This window comes from Cyphomyrmex costatus, unplaced genomic scaffold (genome assembly GCF_001594065.2).
Source record: "Cyphomyrmex costatus isolate MS0001 unplaced genomic scaffold, Ccosl1.0 scaffold932, whole genome shotgun sequence".
NCBI lineage: Eukaryota > Metazoa > Arthropoda > Insecta > Hymenoptera > Formicidae > Cyphomyrmex > Cyphomyrmex costatus.
In genome coordinates, this window is record NW_017280520.1 from 163493 (window position 1) to 179071 (window position 15579).

A 15579-nucleotide genomic window follows, 5' to 3' on the forward strand; every position below is an offset into this window, starting at 1 on the left:
TTTGATTAATCGAGTATTATAATACGCTATCATTTATCAATGCGCGAAAATTAGTCCTCTTTTCGCGATATAATTGTTCGAAATATAATGATGTCGCACTAACGAGTTGATGCTAAAGCGACATTCTAAAGAGAAACCGAGTTTATTTTAAGAATCTACGAAAATACGCACAACGAGTGAAAATACGCCTCTCTCTCTCTCTCTCTCTCTCTCTCTCTCTCTCTCTCTCTTTCTCTCATTTTCTTTCTGTCTTTCGATGAAGAAGAAGAAGAGAAGGATGAGGAAGAAGTTCAGTCGTGGGTCGTTATTCGATTATAGAATCATGGTTTTTGAAAGATGTGCACTATTACCAGCGATCGTAATCGTTATTTGTTTAGGTATGTACGCAATTTTCCCATGTTAATCTATATTAAATGCAGGATGTACCACGCACATATATATTTATATGTGTGATACTCTTCATAGATGTATCTTCTATAGCTGCTACTGCCGCTGCTGTTGCGTGGAATCCAAAAACATCTAGGTAATTATTAATATTTTTAAGATCGTTATAGTAAGGCTTACATTACTTCATAAAAATAACATGTTGCCATTACTTTTTATGAAAAGTAACACGTTATCGTTACTTGTTACTAATTTTAAAAAGTAATTCGGTATTTAGAAAGTAACGATTTCGTTACTTTTTTCGTAATGCTAAAGTAAAAAATTAAATTTTAAAATTATATTCTTTAACCCTAAAACACACACACACGGATCTCCCAGGCTCAATAAAAATTTTGTTTGCTTTGTACATGAAAAACGGAAGAGTTTTATTTTCTAATATTAATGTGTTATATAGCGTTGCAACCTATGTAGGTGAATTCCTAAATCTCAGAGCTTCAAAATAAAAAAAAAGAGTTTAAAAATTTATTCTGAACCCAAGTTCACAGCCTATCAAAAAGTTACATTGGGTCTTTTTTCGGAAAAAGAGTGTTTTAGGATTAATAATCAGTATTAAATTTTAAAACTTTAAGCTAAAATATAATCTATACTATAGCATCTATACTATAACTTTTCTTGCTTTTTCATGCAGATTTTATTAGAAATTGTTATTTAACAATGTTTTTTTAAACATTAATGTCGTTATTAAGAATGCATTTCAATATTCATTGTCGATGCTGAAAATTTATAGTTCATTATATCTATATGTGTACTACAAATTTTTATTATTAGCAGTGACTATCGAAATGCAGCCTCAGATATGAAGTACGAAACATTTTTCGATATTTAAATTAAATGCGAAAATAGAAATTTTATTGTCAATTGTTCTTCAGATTATACATGGGTAGTTATAACTTAGACAAGGGACCAGTATTCTACGAGGCGTACTATCCGAACACTCGTGACGCTGAGGACAAACGTTACTTCGATCAAAACACGGTATTAGAAACGAGTTTTCAGGTGCCCTTCGAAGGCATCGCGCAATCGGAAACTGCAAATCACCCTGTTACGATTAATGAATCATTCGTCATTGTGGATAACGAGATTTTACCGAGAAATCAATGGAAATTGATGGGATCTCGACGCAATTATGATCCTGCGAATCAACTCGCATCTCTCTCCAACGAACGTTCAATGATTACCGATGATAAGAATTCGCAAGTTGCGAATATCGAAAAAATTTCCAAACTCATTAGAAGAGCCATTTCCCGTGATCTAGAGAATTGGAACACTCTTGAAGAATATCTCGATCGTACTGTCCATCGACCTCAGGCACCTCAGCTGGAAATTAATAAAAATGAAGAAGGCGGTAATTATATGTTTCCAGTAAATCGTAAATTCGTCGAGATGGATTCGTCGAAACGGTCGAGTTTTGAGGCGTCGTCACCTCGAAAATTGGATGTGCGTAATGCAAAAGAACAGCCTACATATTTTGAAGAAGTCGATACGAGTGGAAGTACAAGCGGAATGAGTATCAGCGGGACAAAAGCTGCTGTCGCTGCTGATATACGACCACCGATCGATATTTCCGACTCATTACCTCCAGAGAACATTTTTCAACCACGGCCTCAGTTGGTTAAATACACGTTTTTCAAGAGACCAATGTCCTCGCGACTCGACGAACAAAATGAGAAGCCGGTGAAGCCGATCGAGCAGTCTACACCACGAACTTACGGTGACAATCTCATTCGTGAAGAAATCACCGATAATAACCGCGATAAAATAAGAGAAAATGTTAAAGTAACGTCTATCGAAATAAGCGAACAACCGCGACATAAAACGCGTCATCATCATGGTGAATTCCCTTATCGTCATCGCTCACAATCCGCTGCTTATCCGACCGTCTCATAGAAACAAAATGTATGTAATTTTAATTATTAGATTTAGGCACGGTTGCACCAACATTACTTGATTTTAAGCGAGACTTAAAACTCTATCTATCTCGTATTAAAACCGAAAGAGAGATAGAAACAGAGACAGTTTAAGTACTCTCGCTTAAAATCAAAATCACGTGGTGTAATCGGGCCTTATACTGCTTTCCGACTTTATCTCGTATCATTAAATAATACTGACTGTACTATCGCAACACTATTTATTGAATGTACCATTAAATATACATGCAATAATTACATAATTCTTTATAACGTACTTACAATAAAATATTTTCTGTAACTTATTTTTAAGAATTATTACACCAGTTAATTCTATGTCAAGAAACTCTCTTTATCTATTTTATATATTTATTTTCATAATAAGTGTGCTCAGTTTAACGAGATTATTAATGTAACTTAGACTAATCGATTCAATTATTTTTCTACATTTTCTTACATTAATCACATATTATAGATTACTCGCTAAATAGGTTTTATAATAAATAGTAAAGGACTCTTAATTTTTAAAAAACAAGGCAAGGTTAGAAAAGCTTGTAAGAGTTAGTTAAGTATTTCAAATATGTAAGATAGTCAAATAATAAAATAAAGCATTAATAATACAGAAAAATAATTACAGATAATTTTTCTGTATTGTTAATATATTTCATTTTATTATTTGACTATCTTACATATTTGAAATACTTAACTGACTCTTACAAGCCCTTCTAACATTGCCTTCTTTTTTAAATATGTTTTACATATAATCTTATCAATTTTACATCCCCTGCTAAAAAATAATTTAATTATAGGCATCGAATTGTATGCACAACGAAACCAGCGTGGACGTATCGAATTTTAGATGATTTCTGTAAAAGCTTATTATTTATAGATCATAAAACTATTACAGGAATGTTTCAAACTTCTTTTTTATATCAACTCTATTTAATTAGGATGCTCATACGAAATCTAATATATCGTAATGTAAATCAGAAGTAACTACATTCCGACGTTTCTATATCAATTATGAAGATAAATACAAGGATAAAACCGCAAGTACTTTACAAATAGTCTACTCTACTGGAACACAACCTTTTTTGGTGAATAGTCTCAGTTATCTACATCTACGATTTTATGTTTTATTTCTGTGAGTTACTTCTTGAATATTAATCTAAAACTCCTATTTTAGCGCAAAAAAACTCTTTCCATATCCCTATTAAAAAATAGATTTCTTATTCGATAAAAAAATTAGCTGCAACACGTTAATGTACTAATCGTGAAAATAAAAATATGCTTTTCATATCACTTGTTTTAAAACCATCAGATCAGGCTTAATGCAAAAATATGGAATATGCTATAAAAATGGCAATCTTTACAATTAAAAATAAATAGATATGCCACACTGTAAAAATGTAGGTTACATAGATTAGCTTCAGTTTCAACTCGCAAAATTTATGTGTGTGTATGTGTATACACAACTTTCAATTATGTGTTTATCAGATACATCTGAAACAGTAATGTTGTTGGAAACAATTCATTATTCGTGTCCAGATGAGTCATATCCAAGGATCCATTAGATTTCAATTCTTGACTATTAGCTTGTTGTCTCGTCTAAAAAATATTTTCCGATACACAATTAAGACATATGTTACTTATTTCCTTTATAAAATATTAATTCATATAATTTCATTATTATATTGCATTATCAACACTTTTTGCCATAAAGATATTATGCTATGATGACAGAAACATTATTGATATTAAAAGAAACGAGAAACATTTGATTCACCTGTACGGCAATGCGGATTATAATTGGACAATATAAAATTGCGTAAAATCTCATATGCTTTTTCCAAATTATCATTTTCTATGACAACGTCAAAGTTACCAGGTGTTTCACCTGCAAGTGAAAGTTTTAGACACAAGTATGAGTTTTAAACAATTTTTCTATAGTATTAATTGTGCGTCTTTTGTAATACATACCATATTCTAATTCAGATTTGGCAGTCAATAATCTATGTTTCAAAGATTCTTCAGTTTCTGTGTTTCTAGCTTTTAATCGTTGCTCCAATTCCACAATAGATGGTGGTTTTATGAATACGTAAAAGGGATTGAGATCAATGCGTTTTATTTGTTTCACACCTTCTATATCAATATCTAATACACATATCTTTCCTAAACGTTGTACATCTTCAACCGCTTGTTTGCTACAATGGCACTTGGGTTATATATTATTTTCTACATAATTATTTAATATTTGTGTCTACATTTACCTTGTTCCATATAGATTCCCACTAAATACAGCAGTTTCAATAAACTCTCTATTTTCTATTTGCTTTTGCATTTTTTCTTTATCTGTGAAATAATAGTGAACACCTTCTTCTTCACCAGGCCGTGGCATTCTAGTTGTATGAGACACCGAAAATTTGAAAGTATCGGGAAATTCATCAAATAATTGTTTTATTAGAGTACTTTTTCCAGAGCCCGAGGGGCCACAGAGTACCAATGGACGCGGTCCTTTGTGAATCATACTGCAATAGCCTGAAAATATATTTTTTTCTCCCATTTTATTTTTTATTTGCTATTTTGATACTCAAATAGTAAGTTACTTTCAAACACATGGTATTTGTGTGGTATCATTTTATCAAATCATTAAAATTTTCTTTTTTGCTCATGAAACTATGACCAAAACCATGGATTCTGCATACCTATTTTTATTGTCCTAAGCCATTGTATGGGCATAGCGATTAAAAGGATGTTGACTGCTTATGGCAAAATTCTGTGTAATTTAATCATACAAGAACGGAATAAGAATATAACTATTTCGAACTATTTTTTTAGAACTAGCGGGTGCTAGTTTTAAATGAAACTCATGAAAAAAATATATATAATCTATGATTTTTTTAGATTGAAATAATAACTAATTATTTACCCTATCGATTAATCATTGACAAAACACTTAAAATATTTTTAAAAAAACTATGCTAGATAAATAGTATACTTAAATAAGGTTAATATCATATTACATTAAAGTATAATAATATAAAAAATGTTATTTTAAGAGTTTCGGTAAGTTGCTATTTATAGCATCACGATTTTAATGATTACTGTAATAAAAGGAACATCTGATGAAATTTGTCGATGTAATGTGAATTTGTTTTTTTTTTATATATAAGCAAGCGGATTATTTTGAAAATGGTCAGTTATATAGATATTCTAATATATAGTTGATTCAGTGCTTTGGACTAACTATTGACGTTGAATCCAGCAATTTAATTAGCAATTTAGGCTTTTACTAATCTTTTACAACAAATCTTACCTATAATAACAGAGAAAGAGGAGTGAGAATTAATTAGATTATCTGCACAATATACTTATAGGTTTATAACCTTATGAATCATACTGATATATGCACTCTGCATATCAGTTAGAGTATATAGCACCGACAACGACTCTCCTTACCTTTGGCACTCTATATATATACAGGAGCAAATGAACGTAGTGTTATGTGTATAAGCAATATAATACAATAAAATTTAACCGTCTGGTCAACCAATATTAGTATTGACGTATATACGTCTCATATGTTTACTGGATCACACATATGTATGTATGTATGTATGTACTAACCAACGGGGGTAGGGATCATGGTGGAAGGGATGTTCCACCATGGTAGGGATATGTTCGATTTAAGATCAATTTTTTAGAAAATCGATTCTTTTATCTTCGATTCTCGATTTCTTAAATAAATTTTTCAGGCCTCATTAGGTGCATTTAAGGAGATCGATTTAGATATTTACCAACATGAAGGAAGATATAAGGAGACTCCACTCGGTCTCGCCAGTCTACAAGACATGAACCCATTTTAGGTTTCGAGTTCCGTTTCCGATTCTCGACACTCGCAGCGCTCGTGAATTTAGTAGTGCTGCGCATAATGAGTGCGAGTAAGAGAAATGATCATTTCTCTTACTCGCACTCATCAGAATCGGAAGCTGAACTCGAAACCTAAAATGGGTCTACTTTTATTTTACGGAGTGGAGTCTCCTTATATCTTACTTCCTGTTTACCAATAAGGAAGTACTAGGAAAGTACTACTCCAAGTCTAAAGGTACAGTTTCACGAGCTGCTCAAACTGGCTGTTTCAGCGACAAAAAGGATCTTATTATTAATTAATGGCTCTTGCCTCCTTGGAGCAATAGCGGAGACAATACTGCAACAAAAAGGATCATGTGATCCAAATTGACGCTTGATATTCGTCAATTTTGATCATGTGATCTTTTTTGTCGCTGAAACGACCAGTTTGAGCAGCTCATGAAAATCTACCTTGAAGCCAGAAACACATAGAAAAACTTAAGGCCATAAAGGTTGATTTATACTGGCCGTAAACTGTTAACTTATGCCGTAATCTGTAAAAATTGACCAATTATAATTGATAATTCCCTTCTCATTCGACTGTGATTGGTCAATTTTTACAGATTACGGCATAAGTTAACAGATTACGGCCAGTATAAATCAACCTTAAGACGTATCAGTAAGGAAATCGTAACATTGGATTCGCTACCGGCCTTACGGTCTCTACTGTGATTGGCCAAAAAGCTTACTGATTACATTTACGGCCTTACGTTTCTGTATGTGCCATGGGCTTAATGCATGGTCTAAATGGGCAGTAGTAGAGTACCTATAATAGAGTACCGTCATAAGACCGGAAGGACGTCATTGCTGGGCGCCAATCGAAAACTAGAAGATTATAGGATTGTATAGGACTATCTGAATTACAATATAAATTAGAAATTAAAAGGAAAATTAAGAAATACACATAATCTCTTTATTATAATACAGCAATAATTTTACTTAATCTATACTTGTAAATGTAAACCAAACATTTTAGTAGAAAGAAAATTATAACGCTATAATTAAAATATATAAAACATATATTTAAAATATATAATATATAACAGAAAACTATAATTAAAATATATATAACAGAAGTTTTGCAAAAAAGTGTGTTTTTCAATTGCTTAACATAAATGTACGCAGAAGTTTACAGAGTACAGCTTTTTACACAGCTCAATTAAAACAAAATGTGTACGATGTTTAGATTAAGTTACTCATTCCCTGATAAAAATGCTCTAGGCATTTATATCCCCGTATGTATGTTACATATAACTTACTGTTTGCTGGGATAGATATTTGTTATTCCTGAGAAAAAGTAGATTTTGTCACACATGCAGTGTATAATATTCAGAATAGTTTCTAGAGTAGCTGTTTACAATAATAACTCTTACCCATAATTGATGACTGATGCAAGTTGTCATTGAGTGGGTGAGCCAATACAATTTTAAAGGAATGAGACATATAATATATGTATGTAGTTAAAGTAATAAAATTATTTTTTTTATATTTAATAAATTAGCAAAGAATAACATTTTTCTTTTATAAATAAATGTAAAGAATTATTATTATTATTATTATTTTATTTATTATTATTATTATTATTATTTTTGTACGATTTCTTTTTACCGAGATATTTAATTTTTCATGAAATGCAAAAAATCGCAGACTTTTGGCTAGCTTTGTATGTATAGAGGAAAGTCAGCGTTGTCGACTTTTCTCTATATAAGTAAAAAAGTTGATAATTTTGAAAATTGGAATGACTTAAAATATAAAATACTATTAACAATCTCATTCAACAATACTATAGCAATAAAACATCTGCAGCATCTTCCGACATTAATAGCTTTCCTTTTAAATGTTCAATCATATTTTCCAGATTTTCAATACGCTTAAGAAGATTCCTATTCATTCTCTGTAAATTTTGAATTCTTTCTCGCCTTTTCAAATCATTAGCTTTGATGAATTTTATAATTCTTCTAGCTTTTCTAGGAGTGTTTACATCAGATGTCATCAGTTCAGAAATGTAGCGAGGTTCCATGTATTTCCGTTTCTTTGGTGTAGAACATAATTCTATTGTTGGACCTCAAATTTAAAAAATATACGTTTATGTTTTGTTACAATCGAAAGAATAAATACAATACATTAAACTTCAAGACTGTAAATATATATAAATACACAACTAAATAATAAAGTCTTAACGGTCTAAGCTAGATCTTAAATGTTTCAATAATATTTTTGGTGTGAATTTATACATATCCCGTTCTGTAAACTGTACGTCAAAATCATTTTAAGTCTTGAAATCCAATCATAAGCCGAATTGATGCATAGTAATATCATAAATATTAAATTGACAAACAATTTAATAATACTAATGTTCATACAGGCATATTAGAAAGATCTTAATAATTTGCTGATAAGCATCTTAAAAACTGTATTAATTTTACATACATGAATGTATGTACTTACTCGATATGCACGTATTTATGAGAACATTTGTTAATGCTTGCGTTTCTTGTGGTCTGATAACTTCTGCTGTCTCAAGTTTAACAACTTCTGTATAAATTTCCATAGGTACATTTATGTACACTTGTGGTTCTACGTTATTGTCATTGACAATTCTGCTTTTTTTTTTTGTCAACTCTATTTCTATTTCTTTCTCAGATGTTTGCCGTTTGCGAGAAATAATTGAAGGAATTGCTTCTGAATTCAATAATTTGTTTTTTCCGGATACTGAAACGTCCCATTTGAAATCTTCAGCACAAAAATGAGAAGAGCAAATGAACAATGCTTTTACATCATCAGCTTTCCTTAATCCGCAAAATTCCTTCCATCGCAAACAAATCATTTCATTTCTTGGAAATCTTAAAAGAATATTTTTATGATTATAATTTAGGATGTTAGTCGAGATATATATATATATATATATAGAGCTAATATAGGTATACTATAAACTTACTTGTGTAGGCAAATATTTCCATTTTTTGTTTGTTTTTTATTGCATACATAACAATACCTCACCATTTTTTAATTGAAAGGCTGACGAAGTGACGACAATAATTATAACATAACCTGCAATATATCACATGTAGCGATGTAGCACTTATCGCGCAACAAATTGACGCCTGCGCGTTACAACAAACTGAACATAAATAAGGACAGAATTAGCATTGGCGGCACCATAGTGTTTCGATCGCAAACCACGCCCCATCAGCCATTAGTATTACATATATGTTGCCGAGCAATTGAATATGATTGGTTGGATTTCTAAATAACAACCAATTATGTTCATTTGCTCAGCGAGCAGGCTAGCCGATTTGTCAACTTGAACGCGCCGAATTATTCTTCTCGCACCCAACTGTAATTGGTCAATTATCAATATCTTGTAGTTTACAGAAAATTGACAATATTTAAATCATTAAAATTGATTACATTATTGGAGTTTGAATTTTCGTTGATTACAAATGGATTTTGTATATATGCAAAACCCATCACATCCACACACACGCGCGCGTGTATACAGATGAATTTATTTTTAATATAAACATAAATTCATCTGTACACACGAGGATTTTTGGCAGTTCTACGTGTTGATCTCCATTTCAACAAAATGGTTTTCAAGTTCTTACAGATAATCGTAGGAATGTATAATTACTTATACATTATTTTGAAAAATATATAATTTAAGATTGTACTTTTCTCAAAAATAAAACGATTCTCTATAAGAATTTCTTCAAGTCAACATAAAAATAATTTATACAATTATCAATTTATTTAACAAATCATTAACTATAAGCAATAAAATAATGATTACGTGATACAATTTATTCTATTTTGTAGTTTTTTTAAACTCAAATCCACGTAAACATCGAGATTTTAAGCATTTTAAAATTACAAATCACGAGTTTAGGCGGAAATACAAGCGCACACACGCATACAAGAGACACGTACTTATACAGTAAATATCAATTCAAAAAATTAATTTAATCTAACTACATTGCACAGATAAAATTTTACATGTAATGTAAGCGAAATATTTAAATGATTAAATTTATAATTGATTACAGCTCAACACGATTATATCAGGCAACATTTTTTTCTTAGGTTAAATCTATAAGACTTTTAGCAATTATAAGTATATAAAAGAAATAATTAAAAAATAACTAAACTGCTTATTTCGACCATTACGCAATTAACTACAAATAAATATCACATTCGGCTCACTGTCATAAATGTTCTGTTATATACTTTCCACGATGATATTAATGTCATTTACAATATGGGCACTTTAAGCTACTTGTACTTTAAAACATGATTTCGTTTTCCTAAATATCTTTTATCTTGAGATAAAAGTTAATCTGTAAAAGAGATATTAAAGTTAAACTTGGGTAAGACCACTAGATTTGCCTTGTGTCCTACGACGTGCCAATTCGGACATAACCACGGGACCAATATGCGGTGATCTTGGGCTACTTGCTATTACTCGGTATGTCTCTGCAACTGCCATCTGAAAATAGAATCCAATATGAGATAGTGCAAAATTTTTTTGAAAATATACAGAAAGGAATAGTGTGACACATTTCCAAATAGATGCTACAAATGCATTTATTATTAAATAATTCTCATACTTATTATTTTTTGATAGTAATATATACCTTCAGGCTATGTGGATCCTTAATAACATCTGGCAATGCTTTTGGAGGGATACGATGTCGATTTACAATCCATGGATATTTTAAAATCATAGTCGCCGTAGGTCTTCGAGTAGGATCCAAGTGCAACATTCTCTTAACTAATTCTTTAGCTTCATTGGAAATTTGACACCATATCCCACTCTCCACATCTATATATCCTGAACCAATACGATCTAATATATCGCTGGCACTATCTCCTGGACTATTACGGAAGGGTGTGTATCTATATATCACATGACAAAATCAAATTAATTTTGACCATTTTATTATTGCATATACATATATTAAGTTATTTCATTTTCCAAATTTTTATTACCCAGCTAGCATAATGTACAATAAAACTCCAAGTGACCAAATGTCACATGCTGCGTCATACCCTTGGCGTTTCAACACTTCGGGTGCTACAAAGTTAGCTGTGTAACAGGGCGTCATTAATAAACCATTCTCCGCTCGTAATTGTGTTGCAAAGCCAAGGTCACATATACAAAGTGTTGTGGGATCACCGCCAGATTTTGTGTACAGAATATTTGATGGCTTCAAGTCTCTATGAACAACCTATTTTTTTCTTTTTTTAAGCAACAACCTCATCGTTTCGTCATATGTAAATAAATTTCGTATAGACGTACAAAAAAAAGTAACTATACAAAAATGTTTGTCATATTTATATGTTTAAAGGTCACACTTACTCCGTTCTCATGAAGATAATGCACCACACTTGTAACAGTGTAAATAACCTCGGCAGCTTCCCTTTCGGTGAAATTCTGTCTCTGTAGCAAACGATCGAGGAGTTCACCACCGCGTAAAAGTTCCAATACCAGATAAACTCGTTTATCGTCTTCGTGAACCGCTCTCAACGTTACAATGTGAGGATGCCTACCGTATCGTAGTAGAATTTCTATTTCCTCTGTCGGATCTCGTTTCGATTTCTCAATCACCTATTTTGTTAAATCATTTAGCTAGCTTTCTATTTCTACTTCGCATATCATTTCACAGATAAATTTTATTTCAATTTTTATATAGGACTTTACCTTTACAGCATACTCCATCTTGGATGCTATATGAACGGCTAAATATACCACACTGTAGCTTCCTCTGCCAATTTCATGTTTAAATTCATATTCGTCAGTTACAGAAACAGGATTAACATAGGTTGGAAAAATAGCACTAATGTTATCATAGTGCCTATATTCAGAAGATATAACATGATCCGTATCCGTAAGTAAACAGGGTGCGATAAAACTGAATCCGCGAAATAATTCATGAGCATTTGCGCTAGGTGGTACTCCAGGAGAATCTGAAAATATGCGTATCTTTTATAGTAAGGATATCAAGACATAGTTTTATATAATTATTAACTTGACAACTCTACTAACAACTCTATTCTATACCTTTCCATTTCCTTCTGTTTTCAAAAAGGAGACTTTACCTTTAGGCGTTTTACAGGTAAATTCACTGTCAAAGTAAAATGCATCGTCCTCCCTGACAGCCGGTTTAAATGGTGGCCTTATTTCTTTTTTATAAAGAGCGTCCCAATCAATGGTAGTAAAAAAAACGTGACTTTTAATCTCTTCCACTCCACCTAAGAAACAAAGAATTTGCATACAAATCAACTCTACATAATTACATATGTATAACAGCAGGTAAGCGTCACTTAAAACCCTATTATTTCTTGAAAGAAATGTGTACGACAATGCAAGCCTTTTACCAGATCCAAGGCGATTAACTGGATTCCTTTTGAATAACACTCTTAAAAGTGCTTGTGCTTCTGATGAAAGATTGTGCGGCATACCAAGTTTAGCTTTCAAGATTTGCGTCATCGTTTCTTTACGATTTGTACCTTGGAATGGAAGAGCGCCTGTTAGCATTTCAAACTGAAAATTTCAAAGGTACATGTTGTATATTTTTTTTACTTTTCTTGTACAGCTATGGTAATTTAAGGTCAGTAACCACTTCAATCCAGATATAGTACATAAAGTTCAAACCTAACCATTAAAACACCAAAACTCCACCAATCTGCTGCAAAAGTATGTCCTTTTCTATTGACAATTTCTGGTGCCATATATTCAACAGTGCCACAAAATGAATATGCTTTTGAATCATCTAAAGGTTGCTTGCTCAAGCCAAAATCTGTCAAAGATATATGGCCTTCTGTATCCAATAAAATGCTATTGCATAAAAAAAGGTTAATTAAGTATTTCAATAGCCAATACCTGTTAAAGAAGCATATCATATATATGTCACATCCTTTTCCTGAAGAGATTGATTTCATAAAAAAGCTGCAGCATATATATATCTCATATGTTTCTTTATGACATATATATATATATATATAAGTAGTATATAAACAATACAAACTTTTCAGGTTTTAAATCTCGATAAATTATTCCGAGTTTATGTATATGATCCAATGCAAGTGCTAGTTCAGCCAAATAAAATTTAACGTCATCTTCTGTAAACATTACCTGAAACATTAATTATACTGACAATTATGAATATATTTGAGAGCTTATTCCAATGCTTGTGTCATAAAACATTTGCTTGTGTTCTCTTGGTTACACTAATTGTAGAAAAGTATAGATTATATAATATGTATATATATATATATATATATATAATGATTTTCAAGAAACAATCTTACCTCCTTAGACAATCTGGAAAAGAGATCACCACCCCTTAGAAAATCTAGAATTAAATAAAGTTTTCCTTCGGTTTGGAATGCATAATGCAGCCTGACAATAAATGGATGTTCCACATCTACCAATATGTTTCTTTCCATTTTGGTTCTAACTCTATCACGAACTAAGAAAAGTGGATAATATAATAACTGCAATAATTTAAAACCTTTGCAAATGCTCTATAGTATTTCAAGATACCTTTTAAGGTTGCCTTCTTTAGAACTTTCATAGCGTATAAAGTTCCACTATCTTTTCCAACAACTTTTCTTACTAAAAATACCTATGACAGCATCAAAGAAATAAAATAAAATTATATATAAGATATATAAAAAAAATATTTAAACACTATATATATATATACACTTGGCACGTATTAGTTTTACCTTGCCAAAGGATCCTTGGCCAAGGACTTTTAATAATTCAAAGTGAGAAGGTTCAGCTTTCTCATAACCATCCCTTGTCATATCGCGTACTTCAATTTCATGAGATTCCGAGCAACCGTTTGCTCTTTCAATTAAATTTCCTTGAGTGATCATTGTTTCTTCTTGATTTTCAGCTGGAAGAATCTCTGTACTCTGCTAAACAGAAATAAAAAACGAAAAATAAAGATATTTTCCAAAATAAGATTCCATAATTTGTTAAAGTTAAAGTGAAGAAAAAATAAACAGAAAAAAGAACAACTATTCTTTTGAAAAAGCGACAGTGATTTCATGTAAAATTCGCTATTCCAAAGAAAATCCCAAAAATATTGCAACACAAGAATGTTGAGAAAAATTAAGTTTTACCTTTTCATTTGTACGATGCTCGGTCCAAGGAGCCGTTAGAGTTGCCAACGGCATTATATTTAAAGTTTTGTTTATTCTTGGGATTGTAAACGTTTTAGTGAAATACTTATATCTTTATTAAATTGTTACTAACATGTATACAAGTGTTTAACTGCAAAAAACAATTTTATTAGTTAACTGTGATTAACAAACTAACAACAGAACTCACAATCAAGCAATATTAATCACTACTACCACTCACTGCTTGCTACCACTCGCTATGTATATACATACATACCCGTATGTATACATACCATGTAGTCATATATAAAAATAAATACGCATGCGTACATAATATGCATACCTACCCATGCTTATATATAATTATTAGATACATATACATATCGTTGGTGCTTATAATAGGTACCTGAGGTGCGTTCCGAAATTTATCTCTATCAACTCCAAATATTGGGCGCATTCGGCGGACTCAACAGTGAGTGAGCGCTCGCTGTTATTGGTGTATTCTTTCAGATCATCCAATCAGAATTTTAGATCTAGAAAAATACACCAATAATAGCGAGCGCTCACTCAACTGTTCAGTCCGCTGAATGCGCTCAATGAGTGCATCTATTTAGAAGCACGACCACTCACTGAGCGCTCAGTGAGCTCTTTCATCTGATTGGCATATTCTATTAGATTCTAAAATATAAACCAATCAGATAAATCAGCTCAATGAGCAGATATTGAGTGCATTCAGTTCAGAAGCACGACCGCTCATGAGCGGTATTCATAGTCAGTTCTTGGTAATTATACAGAATACACCCACCATCTCCGATTTCGATTAAATTAGGCTCATTCGACGCGTTTTTGCACGAAACGAAAGAAAAAAGGCAGTTCTTATATTCAAGACCGTCTTAAGTTCAGTCTTGAAGAATTACGAACTAATTAGAGGGCCGCTTTAGCATCTTAAAGGTACTTTTTCATGCGCAGCACGCTGCAGCAGCAATTCGTTACTATTGGTTAAGAATTTTATGTAAACTTGATGACGTACTTGCGGCGCAAATACATTTTGCCGCAGTTCGTTGAAGTTGAACCGAACGAACAGCAAGCAGCAAGCGGCAAAATCGAGAAAGCGTACAATATGTCCGTCGTTTCATTATAAAAATATTATTTATTGCAATAAATATTAGGAAAATAAACGAAAAAT

The 15579-nt window shown here is 31.8% G+C and overlaps 4 protein-coding genes across 9 annotated transcripts; 1 reads left to right on the top strand and 3 right to left on the bottom strand.

Moving 5' to 3' along the window:
- Positions 1-264: 264 nt before the first annotated feature.
- On the top strand, positions 265-2451 carry LOC108781969 (uncharacterized). 3 transcript variants are annotated; one of them, XM_018550110.1, is made up of 3 exons: positions 265-377; positions 466-523; positions 1314-2451. In XM_018550110.1, the coding sequence occupies exons 1-3, from the start codon at positions 278-280 to the stop codon at positions 2329-2331; spliced, it is 1176 nt and encodes a 391-aa protein (XP_018405612.1). In that variant the 5' UTR covers positions 265-277; the 3' UTR covers positions 2332-2451. The 3 variants fall into 3 exon arrangements, with proteins under 3 accessions (XP_018405612.1, XP_018405613.1, XP_018405614.1); XM_018550111.1 differs by having other exon boundaries at positions 1317-2451; XM_018550112.1 differs by having other exon boundaries at positions 481-523.
- Positions 2452-3770: 1319 nt separating this feature from the next.
- LOC108781968 (guanylate kinase) lies at positions 3771-5920 on the bottom strand. Of its 4 annotated transcripts, none has more exons than XM_018550107.1 (5): positions 5811-5920; positions 4622-4889; positions 4332-4555; positions 4138-4248; positions 3771-3959 (listed from the first exon to the last, which is right to left on the bottom strand). In XM_018550107.1, the coding sequence occupies exons 2-5, from the start codon at positions 4876-4878 to the stop codon at positions 3943-3945; spliced, it is 609 nt and encodes a 202-aa protein (XP_018405609.1). In that variant the 5' UTR covers positions 4879-4889; positions 5811-5920; the 3' UTR covers positions 3771-3942. The 4 variants fall into 4 exon arrangements, with proteins under 4 accessions (XP_018405609.1, XP_018405610.1, XP_018405608.1 ...); XM_018550108.1 differs by lacking the exon at positions 5811-5920 and adding an exon at positions 5668-5722; XM_018550106.1 differs by lacking the exon at positions 5811-5920 and adding an exon at positions 5057-5164.
- A 2123-nt stretch (positions 5921-8043) lies between these two features.
- On the bottom strand, positions 8044-9067 carry LOC108781949 (uncharacterized). Its single transcript, XM_018550078.1, has 2 exons — positions 8709-9067; positions 8044-8324 (listed from the first exon to the last, which is right to left on the bottom strand). Exons 1-2 carry the CDS (start codon positions 8809-8811, stop codon positions 8044-8046), a joined length of 384 nt encoding a protein of 127 aa, XP_018405580.1. The 5' UTR covers positions 8812-9067.
- A 1394-nt stretch (positions 9068-10461) lies between these two features.
- On the bottom strand, positions 10462-14652 carry LOC108781954 (Ribosomal protein S6 kinase II). Its single transcript, XM_018550090.1, has 14 exons — positions 14602-14652; positions 14394-14544; positions 13992-14186; positions 13807-13888; positions 13572-13732; positions 13289-13395; positions 12921-13098; positions 12639-12804; positions 12360-12512; positions 11962-12227; positions 11620-11868; positions 11250-11488; positions 10895-11156; positions 10462-10746 (listed from the first exon to the last, which is right to left on the bottom strand). Exons 2-14 carry the CDS (start codon positions 14445-14447, stop codon positions 10618-10620), a joined length of 2241 nt encoding a protein of 746 aa, XP_018405592.1. The 5' UTR covers positions 14448-14544; positions 14602-14652; the 3' UTR covers positions 10462-10617.
- Between the last annotated feature and the right edge of the window lie 927 nt (positions 14653-15579).

What these genes read in the sequence shown, in the direction of transcription:
- LOC108781969 (XM_018550110.1), top strand. Translation starts at nt 278, where the DNA reads ATGAGGAAGAAGTTCAGTCGTGGGTCGTTATTCGATTATAGAATCATG. An exon ending in CGTAATCGTTATTTGTTTAG is followed by an intron (nt 378 to 465) that starts GTATGTACGCAA and finishes TACTCTTCATAG; the next exon opens with ATGTATCTTCTATAGCTGCT. An exon ending in TGGAATCCAAAAACATCTAG is followed by an intron (nt 524 to 1,313) that starts GTAATTATTAAT and finishes ATTGTTCTTCAG; the next exon opens with ATTATACATGGGTAGTTATA.
- LOC108781968 (XM_018550106.1), bottom strand. Translation starts at nt 5,090, where the DNA reads ATGCCCATACAATGGCTTAGGACAATAAAAATAG. An exon ending in GGGAATCTATATGGAACAAG is followed by an intron (nt 4,556 to 4,621) that starts GTAAATGTAGAC and finishes GTGCCATTGTAG; the next exon opens with CAAACAAGCGGTTGAAGATG. An exon ending in CAAATCTGAATTAGAATATG is followed by an intron (nt 4,249 to 4,331) that starts GTATGTATTACA and finishes TTTCACTTGCAG; the next exon opens with GTGAAACACCTGGTAACTTT.
- LOC108781949 (XM_018550078.1), bottom strand. Translation starts at nt 8,811, where the DNA reads ATGGAAATTTATACAGAAGTTGTTAAACTTGAGACAGCAGAAGTTATC. An exon ending in CATAAATACGTGCATATCGA is followed by an intron (nt 8,325 to 8,708) that starts GTAAGTACATAC and finishes TTTAAATTTGAG; the next exon opens with GTCCAACAATAGAATTATGT.
- LOC108781954 (XM_018550090.1), bottom strand. Translation starts at nt 14,447, where the DNA reads ATGCCGTTGGCAACTCTAACGGCTCCTTGGACCGAGCATCGTACAAAT. An exon ending in CGAGATTTAAAACCTGAAAA is followed by an intron (nt 13,099 to 13,288) that starts GTTTGTATTGTT and finishes TTTATGCAATAG; the next exon opens with CATTTTATTGGATACAGAAG. An exon ending in ATTATCTTCATGAGAACGGA is followed by an intron (nt 11,489 to 11,619) that starts GTAAGTGTGACC and finishes AGAAAAAAATAG; the next exon opens with GTTGTTCATAGAGACTTGAA.